Raw genomic sequence first — 14,860 nt, 5'->3', positions numbered from 1 at the left:
CATGAGGGTCGCTTTGGGGGTGAGACCCCCTCAGATCCTCGGGGAGAGCTACCCACCCCGTCCCATGTGGGGACATGACCTTGGCATCCCCAGGCATGTAGAGGCATGCACACCTGCAAACCCACCCACACACATCACTCTGACTGCCCAGCTGGGGGTCAGAAGGGGAGGACACCCTGGGAGCGAGGTGGGGACAAGGGGGAAAGAAGAAAGAGGTTGGAGACAGCTGGGCCATGGGGCAGGGCATCAGGACTCCTGGCAAGGACCCGGATCCATAGCATGGGGAGGGGAGACAGCCCAGGCTGATGGTCAGGGGTCCCCAAGGGACCCAGGGGGTTGCAGGGCACTGGGAAAAGACAGGGTCTGGGTTCTGGTGTCCACCACCACCCTGGGCGCTTGGGAGTAGGAAGAGATACCCACCCCCAAATCCAGAGCCCAAAAGGCCTCAGCTTCCTCTGCTGTCACTTGGGCTGCAGAGATGCAGTGTCCCAAGGGTCCCACGGGCTTGTAGAAGAGCCTGTTGGCCTTGGATCTCCATCCCTGACCCTTTGTGATCCCAGTGCTGGGAAAATGCTTTGAACTCACTCTTGGTCCTTCTCAGCAGAGGACAGACTCGGGGCTTGGGAGGCTGAGGACCTGGCTACGCAGAACGTGGCAGAGCCCTGGGCCACCAGTCTGGAGACCAAGGTCAGGGCCCTCCTTGTTGCAGCCTCAGGGTCCCCATGTGGAAGAGGATCCAGAATCACTGCTCTGGTCAGGGGGAGGAGGCCTTAGGAAGGAATGGAGCACCGGGACCGGAGAGGGAAACGGGGACAAGGGAGGCTTCTGAGGTTTCTCACATCGCCCATGGATCCCACAGATCCTGCTCCTGGGAGAGACACAGACACAGAGACAGAGAAGGAGACAGAGAATGAACACAGGACAGAGGGAACCAGGAGAAGTCACAGACTTTCCTCCACCAGCTTGGAAATGACATCCCGGCATTTTGTGCCATTCTATTCCGGAGAGCGCCGTCACATAGGCCATCCACCCTGGAGGGGAGGGGATTCCACAGGGATGTGTGACCAGGACTCAGGGGTATTAGGGGCCACTGTGGGGACTGCCCAGCACACGGGCACAGACGAGGCCCTGGGACCTGAGCCTAACCCTAATGGGAGCCCCTGGAAGTCTGTGTTGTGAGAGGACAAGGTCAGAATCAGTTCATTCCTACCTTCCCACGGGGGCTGGGACACAGGCAGGAGGGGGGTGGCTTTGCCTGGACCCCAGAGCAGACCCAAGCCCCTCTGAGCTGTATTCCATGCCAAGCCCAGCTCCTTGGCTCATCCTTGCATTGCCAAGTATGCACCAGCCTCCTGTGATAGCAGGTATGGAACACGTGTAAGGTCCTACCCCTGATGGCGTCCCTAGAACTAGAAGCCAGAATACCCCGATGTGCAGATGGGGAGCCTGGGGAGGCCCTGAGAGGCACGGGGTCTGTCCAGGGTCATAGCCCTGGGCATGCGCAAGAGTCCGGTCTGAACCCAGCTCTGTGTCCTCACAGCAGGGACACCGGCTGCACCCAGGCCTCCCGGGGCTGTGGGTGGGCTGTGAGGGTGTCACTGTGTGGATGCGGCATGGGGGGAGGGTGAGCATTCCGCAGTGGGGGAGGGGGCCCCTCGGGAGGCTCTCGTGTGAGGAGGAAGTTGGGTAAGGGGACCCCAGGCAGTGGTGACCTCACTTCCCTGACAACAGAGCCCAACAGAATTTGGAACCCCGGTAACCAGGCACCCACATTCCACAGACAGCCCCCTGCCCAGCTCATTTCATTGGAGATCTTAATGGCAAAATGTTCACGTGTTGCCTGCCAAGGTCCCGAGGCTGCAGGCGGAAGAAGGCGCGCCTTGAGGACGCTGTCCCCCGCTGGGGATTTCATGTCAGGACTCCCCACCGCCTCTGGCCATTTGGTCGGAAGGACAGAAAGGTGACAGCAGGAGGCCCAGAGCCGGCCACCCAGCCCCACTCACTCTGATGACCTGTGTAGCCCCAGGTGCCCTCCCTGTGTGTGTCTGTGAGTGTGCACGTGTGTGAGTGTGTGTGTAAAGAGGGGTCATGGGGGTGGGGCCACCCCGAGCAGGAGCAGGCTGATGAGGGGTCAGATACCCAGTGGGCAGGTCATGTTCAAGGTCAAGGCTGGCTGGTGGGATGGGGTGTGCGGGCGCTGCCCCTTCTGCCCAAGGTTGATCCCGATAGCCCTGCAGAGATGGGTCACTGCATCCCGGGTGCAGGGCTGTGCACACACAGGTGTGTGTCTGATCTGGGAGCAGCAGGGGGACTGGGCAGGAGGACAGTGCGGATGGCCGGGGAGGGCTGTGATGCCTTGGGGCCGGCTACCGGTCCCTGTCTTTGCAGAAGGCAACGGAGGACATGGAGAGGAGGCTGCTGGACACGCCCTCCGTCTCCTCGACAGAGGGGGTGACCCCACAGGGGTCCCCAGGAGCAGATGCTGGGGATTGTAGGGGAAGACCTCCTACACCACCCAGACCACCGTCCCAGGTGGTTGTCCACCGGTCAGTGGTCCAGGAGCCAGAGCCCACGGAGGCCAAGGCTGAGGGTGAGAAGGCTGGGGCTGGGTGTTTGTGGTGTGTGGGGATGGGTCGCTCCTGGCCCCACAGGGAGGAGCCCCCAGAGGCTGTTGTGGGGCCAGGAGCAAGACTGGGCTCAGAGCACACAGCGGGTGGACTGCAGTCGGGGAGATGTCCCTGTGAGGGTTCCTTCCCGGCTGTGGCTTCTCTGGGAGGCCCTGGGCTGGGCTCTGTCTCTGCAAAGGCCCATGGAGAATAGGCACAGAGGTGAGCTTTTCTCTTTTCACAGCTGCTCCACCCTCTGAGGACCTAGAGCTGGCTCCAACTCCATCAGCAGCTCTGGGGGGAGGGGTGGTGCCTACAGCGACTTCAGGAGCACACCAGGAGCCGGCAGGTAACCAAGCACCTGCCCACGGAGAGCCTGGCATGGACCAGGAAGAACTGGCACCTGCTCCTGCCCCAGCCCCTGCCACAGTTCCTGCCCCTGCCAGAGCCGCTCTCCCTGCCCCTGCCCCTGCCCTTGCCCCTGGCCCTGCTCTTACACCCAGCCCTGCCCCTATCCTAACCCCTGCCCGTACTCCTGCTCCTGCAGGGCTCCCAGAGCCACATCCAGAGCCCACAGCCCTGCAGGGAGAGCTCCTTGTACCATCGCCGGACCCCGACGCCTCACCAGAGTGTTTCATCCCCTTAGTTCCATTGCCGGACCCTGACGCCTCATCAGAGTGTTTCATCCCCTCCCCCGATGTTCTTTCTCTCTGGTTCATATTAACTGTTATTTTATCTTTTCATGTTCTGTATACTGTTTATTATTTGTTTTAAATAAAATTACTTGTTTTCAATTGAACATGTCATGAGTATTAAGTACATGCCCAACGCTGTGCCACCACACCCCAGAACATTGTTGCAGAATATCTCATTCCCCAAAGGAGTCCCCGAACCAGAAGGCCTCCCTGCCCATTTATCCCCCAGCGCAGACCCTGGCAACCCCTAAACTGCTTTCTCTCTCTCTGTTCTTTTACCTGTTCTGGATGATTCCATAAGTGGAATCACGCAGTAAGGGCCTTTGTGTCTGCCCACCTATTTTCAAAAGGGACTCGTTTTCTCCTGTGTTTACTTGACATAGAATTTCTCTTATTTGATATTGAAATCCCGATGGATTGCACATCACATGTAATCATAGAGGCCACTTTAGGAATTATGGGCACAATCTCTGGGCCACCACAGCCTGACCCCAGACAGGAAACGCTGGTTCCTCCTGTGGCCCACACAGAAACCAGGGAAATGCAGAAAGCTGGAAGACACACCACAAAGGGCAAAAGCATTGCTCACAACCCAAGGCCAAAGAAAGGGTTCACCTGACTCTGGTCCAAACCACGCTCCAAGTCACTGGGTTCCACAGGGACGGAGACCAAACACATGCAAGTCCAAGGCGGAAGGATAGGCACGCAGGGAATATGGGTCAGAGATGCGGGAGCTCCTGGGGAAGGGCTCCGGCAAAGGAAACCCTATGGAGGCAGCGCTGGTCACCCTCAGACTGGCAGGTGTCTGGTCTGGGGACCAGCAGCCCTGGGGAGAACGTGAGGAAGCAGAGGTCCAATGCAGGTCCCCTGGAGAGAAGGGTGACGGGCACCTCTGTCTGGGAGAACAGTGAGCAGCACCCATCCCAGGCCACAGGTGCACCCATCACCTGGTATGCTCAGCCTCGGACTCACCCCCGGAAACTCTGGCTTGGTTTTCACAGATGTATTGTCAGGAGTGTTCATCACAGCGGTGCTGGAGAGAGCAGGGAATGGACCAAGACTAATGCTCAAGGAGATGGACGGGATCCACGGTCCCCGTCCTCATGATAGAATGCCCTGCAGCTACTGTCCCAGTGTCATCCGGGGCACAGGATCCGGGAAGCCCCTCCTGAGACCCCCCTTCCTGCCACGCTGTTCCTGGGAACATTGAGAATTGTTTGAGGAGGAGGGGGAGAGGATCCAGGATGACAGCGGGTCCAAGGAGAAGGAAGGTCAGCACTGGGAGGACAGATGGACGTGCCCTGAGCCACCATCCAGGGCCCGGGCTGTGATGCCCTTGGACCTTACCCCAAATAATGGCTCCTGAGGTATGGATCCAGCTTCTGTGGTTTCATTCCCTCCCTCCCTGCATCATTTATTCACTCCCTCATTCATTCCCCCCTCCCTCTCCTTCCCCTCCACCCCTCCCTCCCTCCCTGCCTCCCTGCCTCCCTCCCATTCTCCCTGCCTCCCTCCCTCCCTTCTACCCCTCCCGTCCTCCCTTCCCTCCTCCCTCTCTCTTTCCCTCTCTCCCATCCTCCCTCATTCAGCAGAGGATCTGGGGTCCCTGCTGTGTACTGAGCACTGGGGCTTCATCAGTGAGCACCCCACAAACCACATGGTCACATCCACTGTGGGAGGTGACGGGGCAGTCCTCAGGGCTAGCACTGGTGATGAGCACCAGGAATCTGCTCCTGAAAACAGGTCAGTTGCACAAAGAATGGACAGACCCATGCTTAGCACTTCCTCTAGAAAAATCTAGTCCTGAAAAGTGATGAAAAGTAAGTATATCCTAGACTTCATGCGATGTGAGTTCTAATGGCAGGTACCTACTGATTCCTAGAACCAACAAAGAGTAAATCATCCAGTGTCGACTGGGGTGTTGTGACCCAACTTTTCTGACCAAATGACATGTTTCAGCCAACATCTCCAGGGCCTCTGAGTTTTCCCAAGGGTCTCTGCGATTCTCTGATCCTTCCATCAACCTCCTTGGGAAGCTCTATCCTGTCGTCTTCCTTGTCTCCTGCCTCTTCTGGGACCCTTCCATGGCCTCCCCACCAGTGCCACCCCCACCAGGACTCCCTGTGCCCCCTGGCCTGACGCCCACATCCCATGCTGGGTCCCGTGAGCCCCGTGCTTTTTGCAAGGACTGTGTGCTCCCTCTGGGTCACTTGGCATCTCTCTTGCAGTGGCCTGCATCTTCCTGTGCTGGGTCTCCTCTGAGCAGTCTGTGAGGCCAGACTGTACCCATGTCACGGGCATGGAAGCGAGAGTCCAGAAAGTCCAAACGACCTGCTCCCAGTCCCAGCGTGTGGAGCCTGGGTCAAGGATGGTCCGCGAGCAGAGGAAGACTTGGGCCCAGGGAGACTGAGGGAGGATGTGGCACAGTGAGCCTGCAGGAGGAGAGTGAGCACTATGGGGGCCTGGTGCTCAGACCTGCTGGGAGACCGCATCTCACCCACAGCAGCTCTGTCCCCAGGGCTGGAGGGTGTCAGGGTAGCCACCCTCCGAGGCTCTAGGCTGACAGTGACTGGCAGGAGAGGAGGTGCACCTGATGCAGGAGAGAACCCTCAGGCAGAGAGGAGGGGGCAGGTGCTTCCCCAGCAGCTGGAGGAACTCGGGGTAGCCACCCTCCCAGGGTGCAGGATGGCAGTGGCCGGCAGGGGAGGAGGCACCTGGTGCAGGAGAGAGCCCTCAGGCAGAGAGGAGGGGATAGGCTCTCCCCCAGCAGCAGGTGCACTGGGGCAGGCTGAGGGGCATCCGTGGACAGCAGTGCCTGCAGCTGGGGTCTCCACACAGACCCCCTCCTCAGGCTCAGCACAAGCTTGTCTGGATGGCCTTTGTCCTCCACATACAAAGTCTGGCCCAGGACCCTCCTCAAGCCCTGACTCCCAATCCTTTGACCTCAGCTCAAGCGACAAGAAATGGCCAATAGTTTAGGTGGGGTTGGGTGCACAGGGACATTTGCTTTTCTGGCCCATGCTGTAACATTGCTGGCTTTTAAAGATCTCAGGGCTTTGATTCAAAAACGGTAGGATGCCGGGGACCCCAGTCGGCTTTCGGGAAACCTGCCTCTGGGCCTTGCAGCCCTCCCATCCCACCAGTTCTGCTCAGAATCCCTCCAGGTCACAGACCCACAGTCTTGGCTCCTCAGATGGCCCGGACGATACACCTTCAAAAAGCAATCCCGGTGGGGCAGCAGGACACACTGCGGATTCCAGCAAATCCACCTCCCAGAAACTGAGGGTGCTGCTGGACGAGCTGTCTGAAAACAGCCATGTCAGGGTTCCAGGAAGATACCAGAGGCACAGGAGTAACTGAGGAGCATCTGAAGGTCAGGTAGGGGCAGTCAGAGCTTCCAGACCCTTCTTCCGTAAAGCTCCTCATTCCTCAGCCTTTCTTCCGGTGATTCTGCCTGGTTTCTATTTGCCCCAACTGTTATCCATTGCCTTAGGCAGCAGAGACTCACGTATGCCTTTAAATGTTTTGGACATTGAATGTCCTCCAGTAGCCACTTCACTACTGGGAAAGTTGGTAGCAAGCAAGAAGTCCCAGAGGACTCCAAGGGTCTGGACTTGGTGTTTCCCTCTCCTGAGATGGGGACACCTGTGGGAGGTGCAGGTGGTCAGCTGGGGGAGGGGGGCAGGCACCTGACGTGGACAGATGGGGCATAGGTGAGGCCCGAGGCCCCCGGGGTATGTGCCTGGCATCCGGACTGAACAGGTCTTCAGAGCTGCAGACTGGCTGGGATCATCTTCAGGCTGAGGAGGAAGGTGAGGGGAACAGAGGGGACTGAGGAGGTTCGGCTCAGACAGGAGAGGGCTGAGCCACACTTTTGGGGGAAAAGCGGGGTCAGGTTCAGGCTCACAGGGACAGACCTTGAGGCCATTATGCCATGTGAAATAAGCCAGTCCCTAAAGGACCGACACTGGAGGACCCCACTTGTGAGGGATGGAGAGCACTCCCATCACAGAGGTGGAAGGAGCTGCTGGGTGCCGGGGCTGGGGAAGGGGAATGGGGGGTTAGGGTCTCGTGGGTAGAGGTTCAGTTGGGGATGATGAAAACATTGTGGCAATGGACCGGAAGTAGCCGGTGCAGAACAGGGAATATACTTATTGCCACTGAAACGCGCTTCATGGTATCAACTGTATGTCCATTATACCACAATACAAAAGAAGTGAGTCAGGACGTCGGGGCCGTCGCAAATCCCTGGAGGGCCCAGGAGCAGGGAGCCTGTATCTTAGTTCTCGTTCTCACGCTCTGCCCCTTGTTGGGTGACTGAGCTCAGTAAGTGCTTGCTAAGACACAGTGCAGGCAGCTGGTCCAGAGAAAGTGCACAAGTGCAAACCCACTGGTGGGCACTGAGGAATCCCAAGGGGACGCGCATCCAGACGGAGCGAGTGCCCACATTTCACAAACACCAGCATAGAAATAGCCATTTATTTTTTTTAAAGATTTTATTTATTTATTTGAGAGAGAGGGAATGAGAGACAGAGAGCACGAGAGGGAAGAGGGTCAGAGGTAGAAGCAGACTCCCTGCTGAGCAGGGAGCCCGATGTGGGACTCGATCCTGGGACTCCAGGATCATGACCTGAGCCGAAGGCCGTCGCTTAACCAACTGAGCCACCCAGGCGCCCAGAAATAGCCATTTAAATCCAAGGCAGGAACCTTATATAGCCCAGAGGGCTCCACGCTCCTGGAGGCCGAGCTAGTGGCCACGGCCAAGGCCTCTGGTGGTGAGGGCACTGGGGGGTCTGAGAAGTGACTCGGCACACCCTGACCCTGAAGCCCCATGGCTGCGGTGAGGTGTAAGGACTGGGAGGGAAGACCCGGCCAGCGCCTGTTCTGGCTCCATGGCTGCTACAGGGCTGCTCCCAGCCCCAACAGGCAATGTCTGTTTAAAACCAGAGAGAAAACCTTTTCCCTCAATTGTTCTTTTTAAAGATGGTTACTCAGCATTGACACAGAAAAACCTCTGACATAAAACTGGAGCCATTCACAGTTGCAAATGACCCCAAAATGATCAAAATGTAGTGACCACAAAGAGAGGAACGTGTGCCCCCAGGCAGGCCTCCTGTGCACAGGGGTGCCTGGGGCGTTGGCGTGCCCGTGCAAGCAGTGCTGGGCTCCACAGTTTCCCTCAAGGGGACAGAAGTAGGAATCTGCTCTGACAGCTCCGCTCAAGGCAGCACCCCCTGATGGAGACGGGGGCAGCCCCTCGTGACTTCCAGATGTCCTGGTGATTCTTGGGCACAGCCATGGATCTCAGCTTCTTCATGACCCAGGGAATGATGGGGGGCCAGCCCAGCAGCCTCGGGTCCCGCAGATCCTCCAGGGGACAGCCCAGCAGCCGCGGGTCCTGCATGGCCTCTGGGGGCAGCCCCTCATGAGTTCTGTGTGTCCTGGTGATTCTTGGGCATGGCCCGAATCTCAGCTTCTTCATGACAGGGGCCAGCCCAGCAGCCGCGGGTCCCACAGGTCCTTCAGGGGACAGCCCAATACCGTGGGTCCCATAGCTCCTCTGGGGACAGCGCCTCAGGAGTTCTGGGTGTCCTGGTGATGCTTGGGCACAGCATGGATCTCAGCTTCTTCATGACCCGGGGAATGATGGGGGCCAGCCCAGCAGCTGTGGGTCCCACAGGTCCTCCGGGGAGAGCACCTTGGTGGGCCTGTGCAACTCCCGTGCGCTCCCTCTGGGGTCACTTGGCATCTCCCTTGCAGCAGCCTGCGTTCTTCCTGCGATGGGTCTCCTCTGAGCAGTCTGTGAGGCTGCACTGTGCCCATGTCACGGGCACGGAAGCGAGAGTCCAGAAGGTCCAGATGATCTGCTCCCAGTCTCACCATGTGGAGCCTGGGCAGGGAGTGGTCCCTGAGCAGAGGAGGACTTGGGCCCAGGGAGCCTGAGGGAGGATGTGGCACAGTGATCCCACAGGAGGAGAGTGAGCAATGTACGGGCCTGGTGCTCAGACCTGCTGGGAGACCACATCGCACTGGCTCTGTCCCCAGGGCTGGAGGTTGTCAGGGTATCCACCCTCCCAGGCTGCAGGCTGGCAGGGACTGGCAGGAGAGAAGGCCCCTGGTACAGGACAGAGCTCTCAGACAAAGAGGAGGGGGCAGGTGTTCCCCCAGCAGCTGGAGGAACTCTGGGTAGCCACCCTCCCAGGCTGCAGGCTGACAGTGACTCGCAGGAGGAGGCGCACCTGGGGCAGGAGTGAGCCCTCTGCAGAGAGGACGGGGCAGGTGCTCCCCCAGCAGCAGGGGCACTTGGACAGCCTGAGGGGGCATCAGTGGACAGCAGTGCCTGCAGCTGGGGTCTCCACACAGACCCCATCCTCAGGCTCAGCACAAGATTGTCTGATGGCCTTTGTCCCCCAAATACAAAGTCTGGCCCAGGATCCCCCCTCAAGCCCCAACTCCCAATCCTTTATACTCAGCTCAAGTGACAAGAAATGGCCAATAGTTTAGGTGGGGTGGGTGCACAGGGACATTTGTTTTTGTGGCCCATGCTGTACCGTGGCTGGCATTTTAAAGATCTCAGGGCTTTGATTCGAAAACGGTAGGATGCCGGGGACCCCAGACAGCTTTCGGAAACCTGCCTCTGGGCCTTACAGCCCTCCCATCCCACCAGCGCTGCTCAGAATCCCTCCAGGCCACAGACCCACAGTCTTGGCTCCTCAGATGGCCCAGACGATGCGCCTTCAAAAAGCGATCCTGGTGAGGCTGCAGGACACACTGCAGATTCCTCCAAATCCCCCTCCCAGAAAGTGAGGGTACGACTGGACCAGCTGCCAAAAACTGACAGGTCAGGGTTCCAAGAAGACACCAGAGGCAGCATCTGAAGGCCAGGTAGGGACAGTGAGAATCTCCAGTTTTGCCTAGGGGCAGCTCCCGTCCCCCTAAACCCTCAGTGGGATGGCTTTACTGGGGGATTGGGGGGGACCATGCCTGGAGGACCCATGGCTCCACTGTTAGAGGTCGCCGACTTGATCAGTGCACAGGTGGGGAAACCTGGCCACACCCAAAGAATTTCTAGAAAGAGTAGCCATCTCAGTGGTAGCTGACCTGGGAGGTCAACCTTCCAGCTGCCTGAGGTGGGATCGAGCCACAGACCAGCACACTAGCCAGAAATGGAAGAAGGAGAACAAGTTCTTCATTTCATAGTTTCTAAGTCACCGGTTTGTGCCTACGGTCAGTATACTTTGCATCCTGGGAAATCTCTGCCTGTCGAAGGTCATGAAAATGTTCTCCTCATGTTCTCTGCTGGAGTTCTTGAAAAATCTCTGGTTTATAGGTAAAAATCATCCGGAATTGACTTTGGTTGGCACAGCCATGCTGGGAAAAGGATGGATTTTCCCCAAAATACTAAACATAGAACTCCTGTATGATCCCACTATCAGATAGACCTTTTCAGGAAATGAAGTCAGTTTCTCGAAGTAAGATCTGCACTCTCCCACCCAATCTCCCTGAGGAGGGGCGGCCACCCTTGGCAACCCTCCCCTTGAGGCAGGCGCCTCCCTGGACAAGGGGCTACCCCAGGGCTGGGAGGTCTCCACAGCAGCACACCCAATATCCTGGATACTAGGAGACAGAGTACAGCACCAGGCCAGTGAGGGTCAGGACACGCTAACCCAAATATGGCACCTTGGCAAATTAAAGATAGAAGCTAAAAGAACTTTTGCATAGAGCAGAAGCAAGAAGGTCTCTCTGACCCCCAGCCATCAGCCTTTCTTCCCTTAAGCAGGTCAGAATACTCCCATGTGGAACTTTCTCTCCCCGGACCACAGGGATGATGTGCTTATCGCCAGAGTCAAGGAATTTAGGACCACGGGGTCTATACGAACACACCGGGTTAAACGAACCCTTATCTTCCTAGTTACCTTCTTTACCGTTTACGAGCCCTAGTCCAAACCCCTGTGTCTGTCAATTCTTCACACACTTACTGCTTCTTTGTCTAAAAGGTAGAAGAGCTGTCTGCTCCAGTCACCTCTGCTGGTCGTCATGGTCTTGTGAGGTTCCCACCAAAACAATCAATACATTTTGCTTGCTTTTCTCCTGTCCATCTGTCTTTGTCAATTTCCAGACTCAGCCAGGGACCTTCAAAGGGTTGAGGAAAACTTTTTCCTCTCTTGCAACACTGTGGGGCGGGGGGTGCGGAGTCAGAAAAACCCATCCCATCTTCCTGGCTTTGGTGAAAACGGACCTCTACTGGGAAGCAGCACAGGACAGTGCATGGCTGGAGGAGCCAGGGAGAGAGGCACATGGAACATGTAGGAGCTATTGGCCCCCAGCCAGGGGACTTGGCCCCAGTGACAAGTCCAGGGTGTGATTATGATTATTATAATGGAAGCATCCCGAACATCAGACCTTCCCCACGCCAGGCTTCATGATTGCTGCTCGTTGTAGTTGCTACTGTTGCTTTAGTGACTTTTCTGAACTTACTTTGTCAAGTCTGTATTCTTTGCTGTGTGTATGGCTACTGAATCCCTGTGCTGTTAACTTGGTGGTCAGCCAGTGGCTGGGCAGAGAAGTCACCCCTGTTTCCGAGCTATGGGCTACAGATTGGAGGTCCCCACAACCTCTTCAGGTTTGAATAATCTGCTCCAGTGGCTCATGGAACTCAGAGAAACATGTTACTTACTAGATGACCAATTCATTGAAAGGACAGAACTCAGGGCCAGGCAGCCAGAAGCGATGAGCAGGGCAAGGTGTATAGAAGCAGCTCAGAGCTTCCCTGCTCTCTGAAAGAGGCCTTTGCCCACCTCCACTCTGACCTTCGTCTATACTTCCTAACTGAGGACGTCCTTCCTTCTGACTCATCTGTTAACTCGAGTGAAAGACCCGGTGGGCACCAAAACGACTCCTCAAGTACTAACCACTGCTGCCGTCCTGGTGATTCTTGGGCACAGCCATGAATCTCAGCTTCTTCATGATGGGGGGCAGCCCAGCAGCTGTGGGTCCTACAGGTCCTCTGGGGACAACACCTTAATGGGCTTATGGCCCAGCAGGTACCTGTTCAGGTGGCTCTCGTCGTGCCACACAGCCTCGATCCCATTGGCCAGGTTGACCCCCATTGTCTGGTGACAGGCCAAGGTCAGTTGGTGAACCTCTACCACCGACCCCCCAGAAAAGGCCCCCTTGTAGTCAAAGTAGCCCTTGCCCCTGGGAAATGTGCACCTGGGACTGTGGCCAATGCTCGTAGCTGAAATCCTTGTGGGCCGCCTGGTAGAAACCGGGGTGCAGGGTGCCAAAGAGGGTCTCCATACTCACGTGGTCGCGGAACTTCATGTCCACCTCTGTGCACACCAGGTAGTCCACCTCACAGAGGAATTGTGGAGTTAATCTTAGAAAATATATTGTCAGCCCTAAGGAGTGATTGTGGAAGCAGCTGAAACGTCAGCAGCGTTCCTGTTCTCAGGCTACTGACCACAATGGCCCGGTAGGAGCAGGATCCCATGATCCCCAGGGGCAGGGCAAAGGTTAGGAGCCAGGAAAGAATGTAACCCTCCGTGCCCCCCTTCCTGCACCTGGTGTTTGCTAGCACAAACGTCCCACTCTTCCCCGATCCCATGACGGCCTCCCTGCGTGCCTGTGCGTAGAGGAGGGTGCAGGCCTGCTTCACAGCTTCAGCGTACTTGCCATCCCTTTGTCCTCCTTTCCCACGCTTTGAGGCGTCTGCCTTTGCTTTTCTGATAAAAAATGACGTAAAAGCGATGTGCAGAACCCAGCTGCTGCTGCCCTACTTGCAGAGGCAGCCCTGCATGGCCGCTCAGATTGGTGTCTGAGAACTTTATTTCAGCGCACGATGATGGGAAAAGCTGCTTACAGAAGCGGCGGATCATCACGTGCTCTGCATGGACGCGTCCTCCCAGCGCGGGGTGCCGGGAACCTCGAGCACCACCACCCTCCGGCCTTCCCGGAGGGGCACATGGGGCCCGGCGGGCAACTGATTGGTGAAGACGTAGTAGGTGACCCTGTGTCCCACCATGAACTGCTTCTCAACTCTCTGCAGGAACATCTCCAGGAAGACCATGTATCCACAGGGACAGGGGACAGGGCTGGAGGAGGGTCACTGCCAGAGGCTGGCAGCAGGACCCCAAAACTTGGGCCGTAAACGTGTGCACTTTCTTCAAGGGGGGCAGGCCCTGGGCTGCTTTAAGCAACAGCCACCCTCCTGGCCTGGCCTGAGCACGTCTGCTGGTGGGGCCTCCCTACCTTTGGCTCCCAGAGATGGGAGCCATCAGGACCCCATCTTACAAAGGGGAGCCTGAGGCTTAGAGGCTAGAAACCCATGCAGCTGATTCTACCCAGTCTGTAGGCCATAGAAACAAGGGCTGTGCCCAAAGGTGCTCAACTCATGGCAGGTGGGGACAGAACCTGCAGGGGGTCAGCCAGGGGAGGGGACGTGCAGGGTTTGCCGGGGAGCTCAGCACAGGGGGAGTGTTCCTGGCTCTAGCATGCTGACTGTCGGGCTTCATGGGTCACAGGGTCACCTACCCTAACCCTAACCCTTAACCCTAGCCCCTAACCCTAACCCCAACCCTCATTCTAATCAAACATCATGCTCAATTTTGAGGACTGACAGCTCTACTCTGAAATCAAAAACAAGTCCATCATGCTGGCTTTCACTCATTGCTCAGTATCGTACTGAAAGTTCTACCCAGAATGATAAGGCAAGAAATCCACATGTGGAAGAAAACAGTAGAACTAGGTCTATTCAGAGACCAGAGATGACATCATCTTATAGACAGAGCTTCCTAAACAATCCACAAATGATTACAGCCAGTTAATATCAATACACAAGAATCTCTCTTATTTGTATACATTAGCCATGAATCATCCAAAAAATAATTTAAGAAAACAATTCCATTTTAGGGAACATTATCGTTGACAAAATACTTAGGAATAGATGTAATCAAGGTGCAAGTCTTGTACGCTGAAAATTACAAAACATTGCTGAAAGAAAGGGAAACCTAAATAAATCTGAGGACCCCACGGTGATGAAAAGACATACTATTGATAAGATGGCAATAGTACACAATGCAATGTGGAAATTCAATGTGTTCCCAAGAAAATTCACAAAGGCCTTTGGAAAGAACTGCACAAGCTAATCCTAACAGTCATATGGAATTTCAAGGGACCACAAAACAGCCAAAACAATCTTGAAAAAGAAAATCAAAGGTGAAAGGTCATTCTTCCAAAGTTCAAATATTAATACAAAGCAACAGTAAATAAAAAATTTTGATACTGTCATAAAGGTATGCATTCACCCTGAAAAAATAATACATTATATGTTAATTGAATTTAAATTTAAAACATTTTTAAAAATAAATCATTTTTTTAAAAAAGATATGCATACACATCAGTGGGATTTAACTGAGAGCCCAGAAATAAACCCCTTCATCTATGGTCCACTGAATTTTGACAAGGGTGGACAACATTACACTGGGGGAGAGAAGGGTCTTTTCAACAAAGGGTGCTAGACAATTGGCTATCCGTGTACAGAGGAATGAAACTGGACCC

The 14,860-nt window shown here is 55.8% G+C and overlaps 1 protein-coding gene across 1 annotated transcript in view; it reads right to left on the bottom strand.

Annotated features, from left to right (window-relative positions):
• The window catches only part of LOC148161989 (voltage-dependent N-type calcium channel subunit alpha-1B-like), a 57,313-nt gene extending 43,943 nt beyond the window's left edge, over window positions 1-13,370 (bottom strand). Inside the window, exons 1-2 of the mRNA XM_088020489.1 lie at window positions 13,183-13,370; window positions 12,350-12,499 (exon numbers count right to left, since the gene is read on the bottom strand). Of these exons, the coding sequence (XP_087876615.1) occupies window positions 12,350-12,499; window positions 13,183-13,370 (338 nt within the window). The remainder of the gene's footprint in view (window positions 1-12,349; window positions 12,500-13,182) is intronic.
• Between the last annotated feature and the right edge of the window lie 1,490 nt (window positions 13,371-14,860).

The sequence above is a fragment of the Eumetopias jubatus genome, unplaced genomic scaffold (assembly GCF_037043125.1).
Source record: "Eumetopias jubatus isolate StellerSeaLion01/CBP00866 unplaced genomic scaffold, mEumJub1_p1.0 scaffold_30, whole genome shotgun sequence".
Lineage (NCBI taxonomy): Eukaryota > Metazoa > Chordata > Mammalia > Carnivora > Otariidae > Eumetopias > Eumetopias jubatus.
Note: the sequence above shows the minus strand (reverse complement) of the source record. Positions and strands in the feature narration are given on the sequence as shown.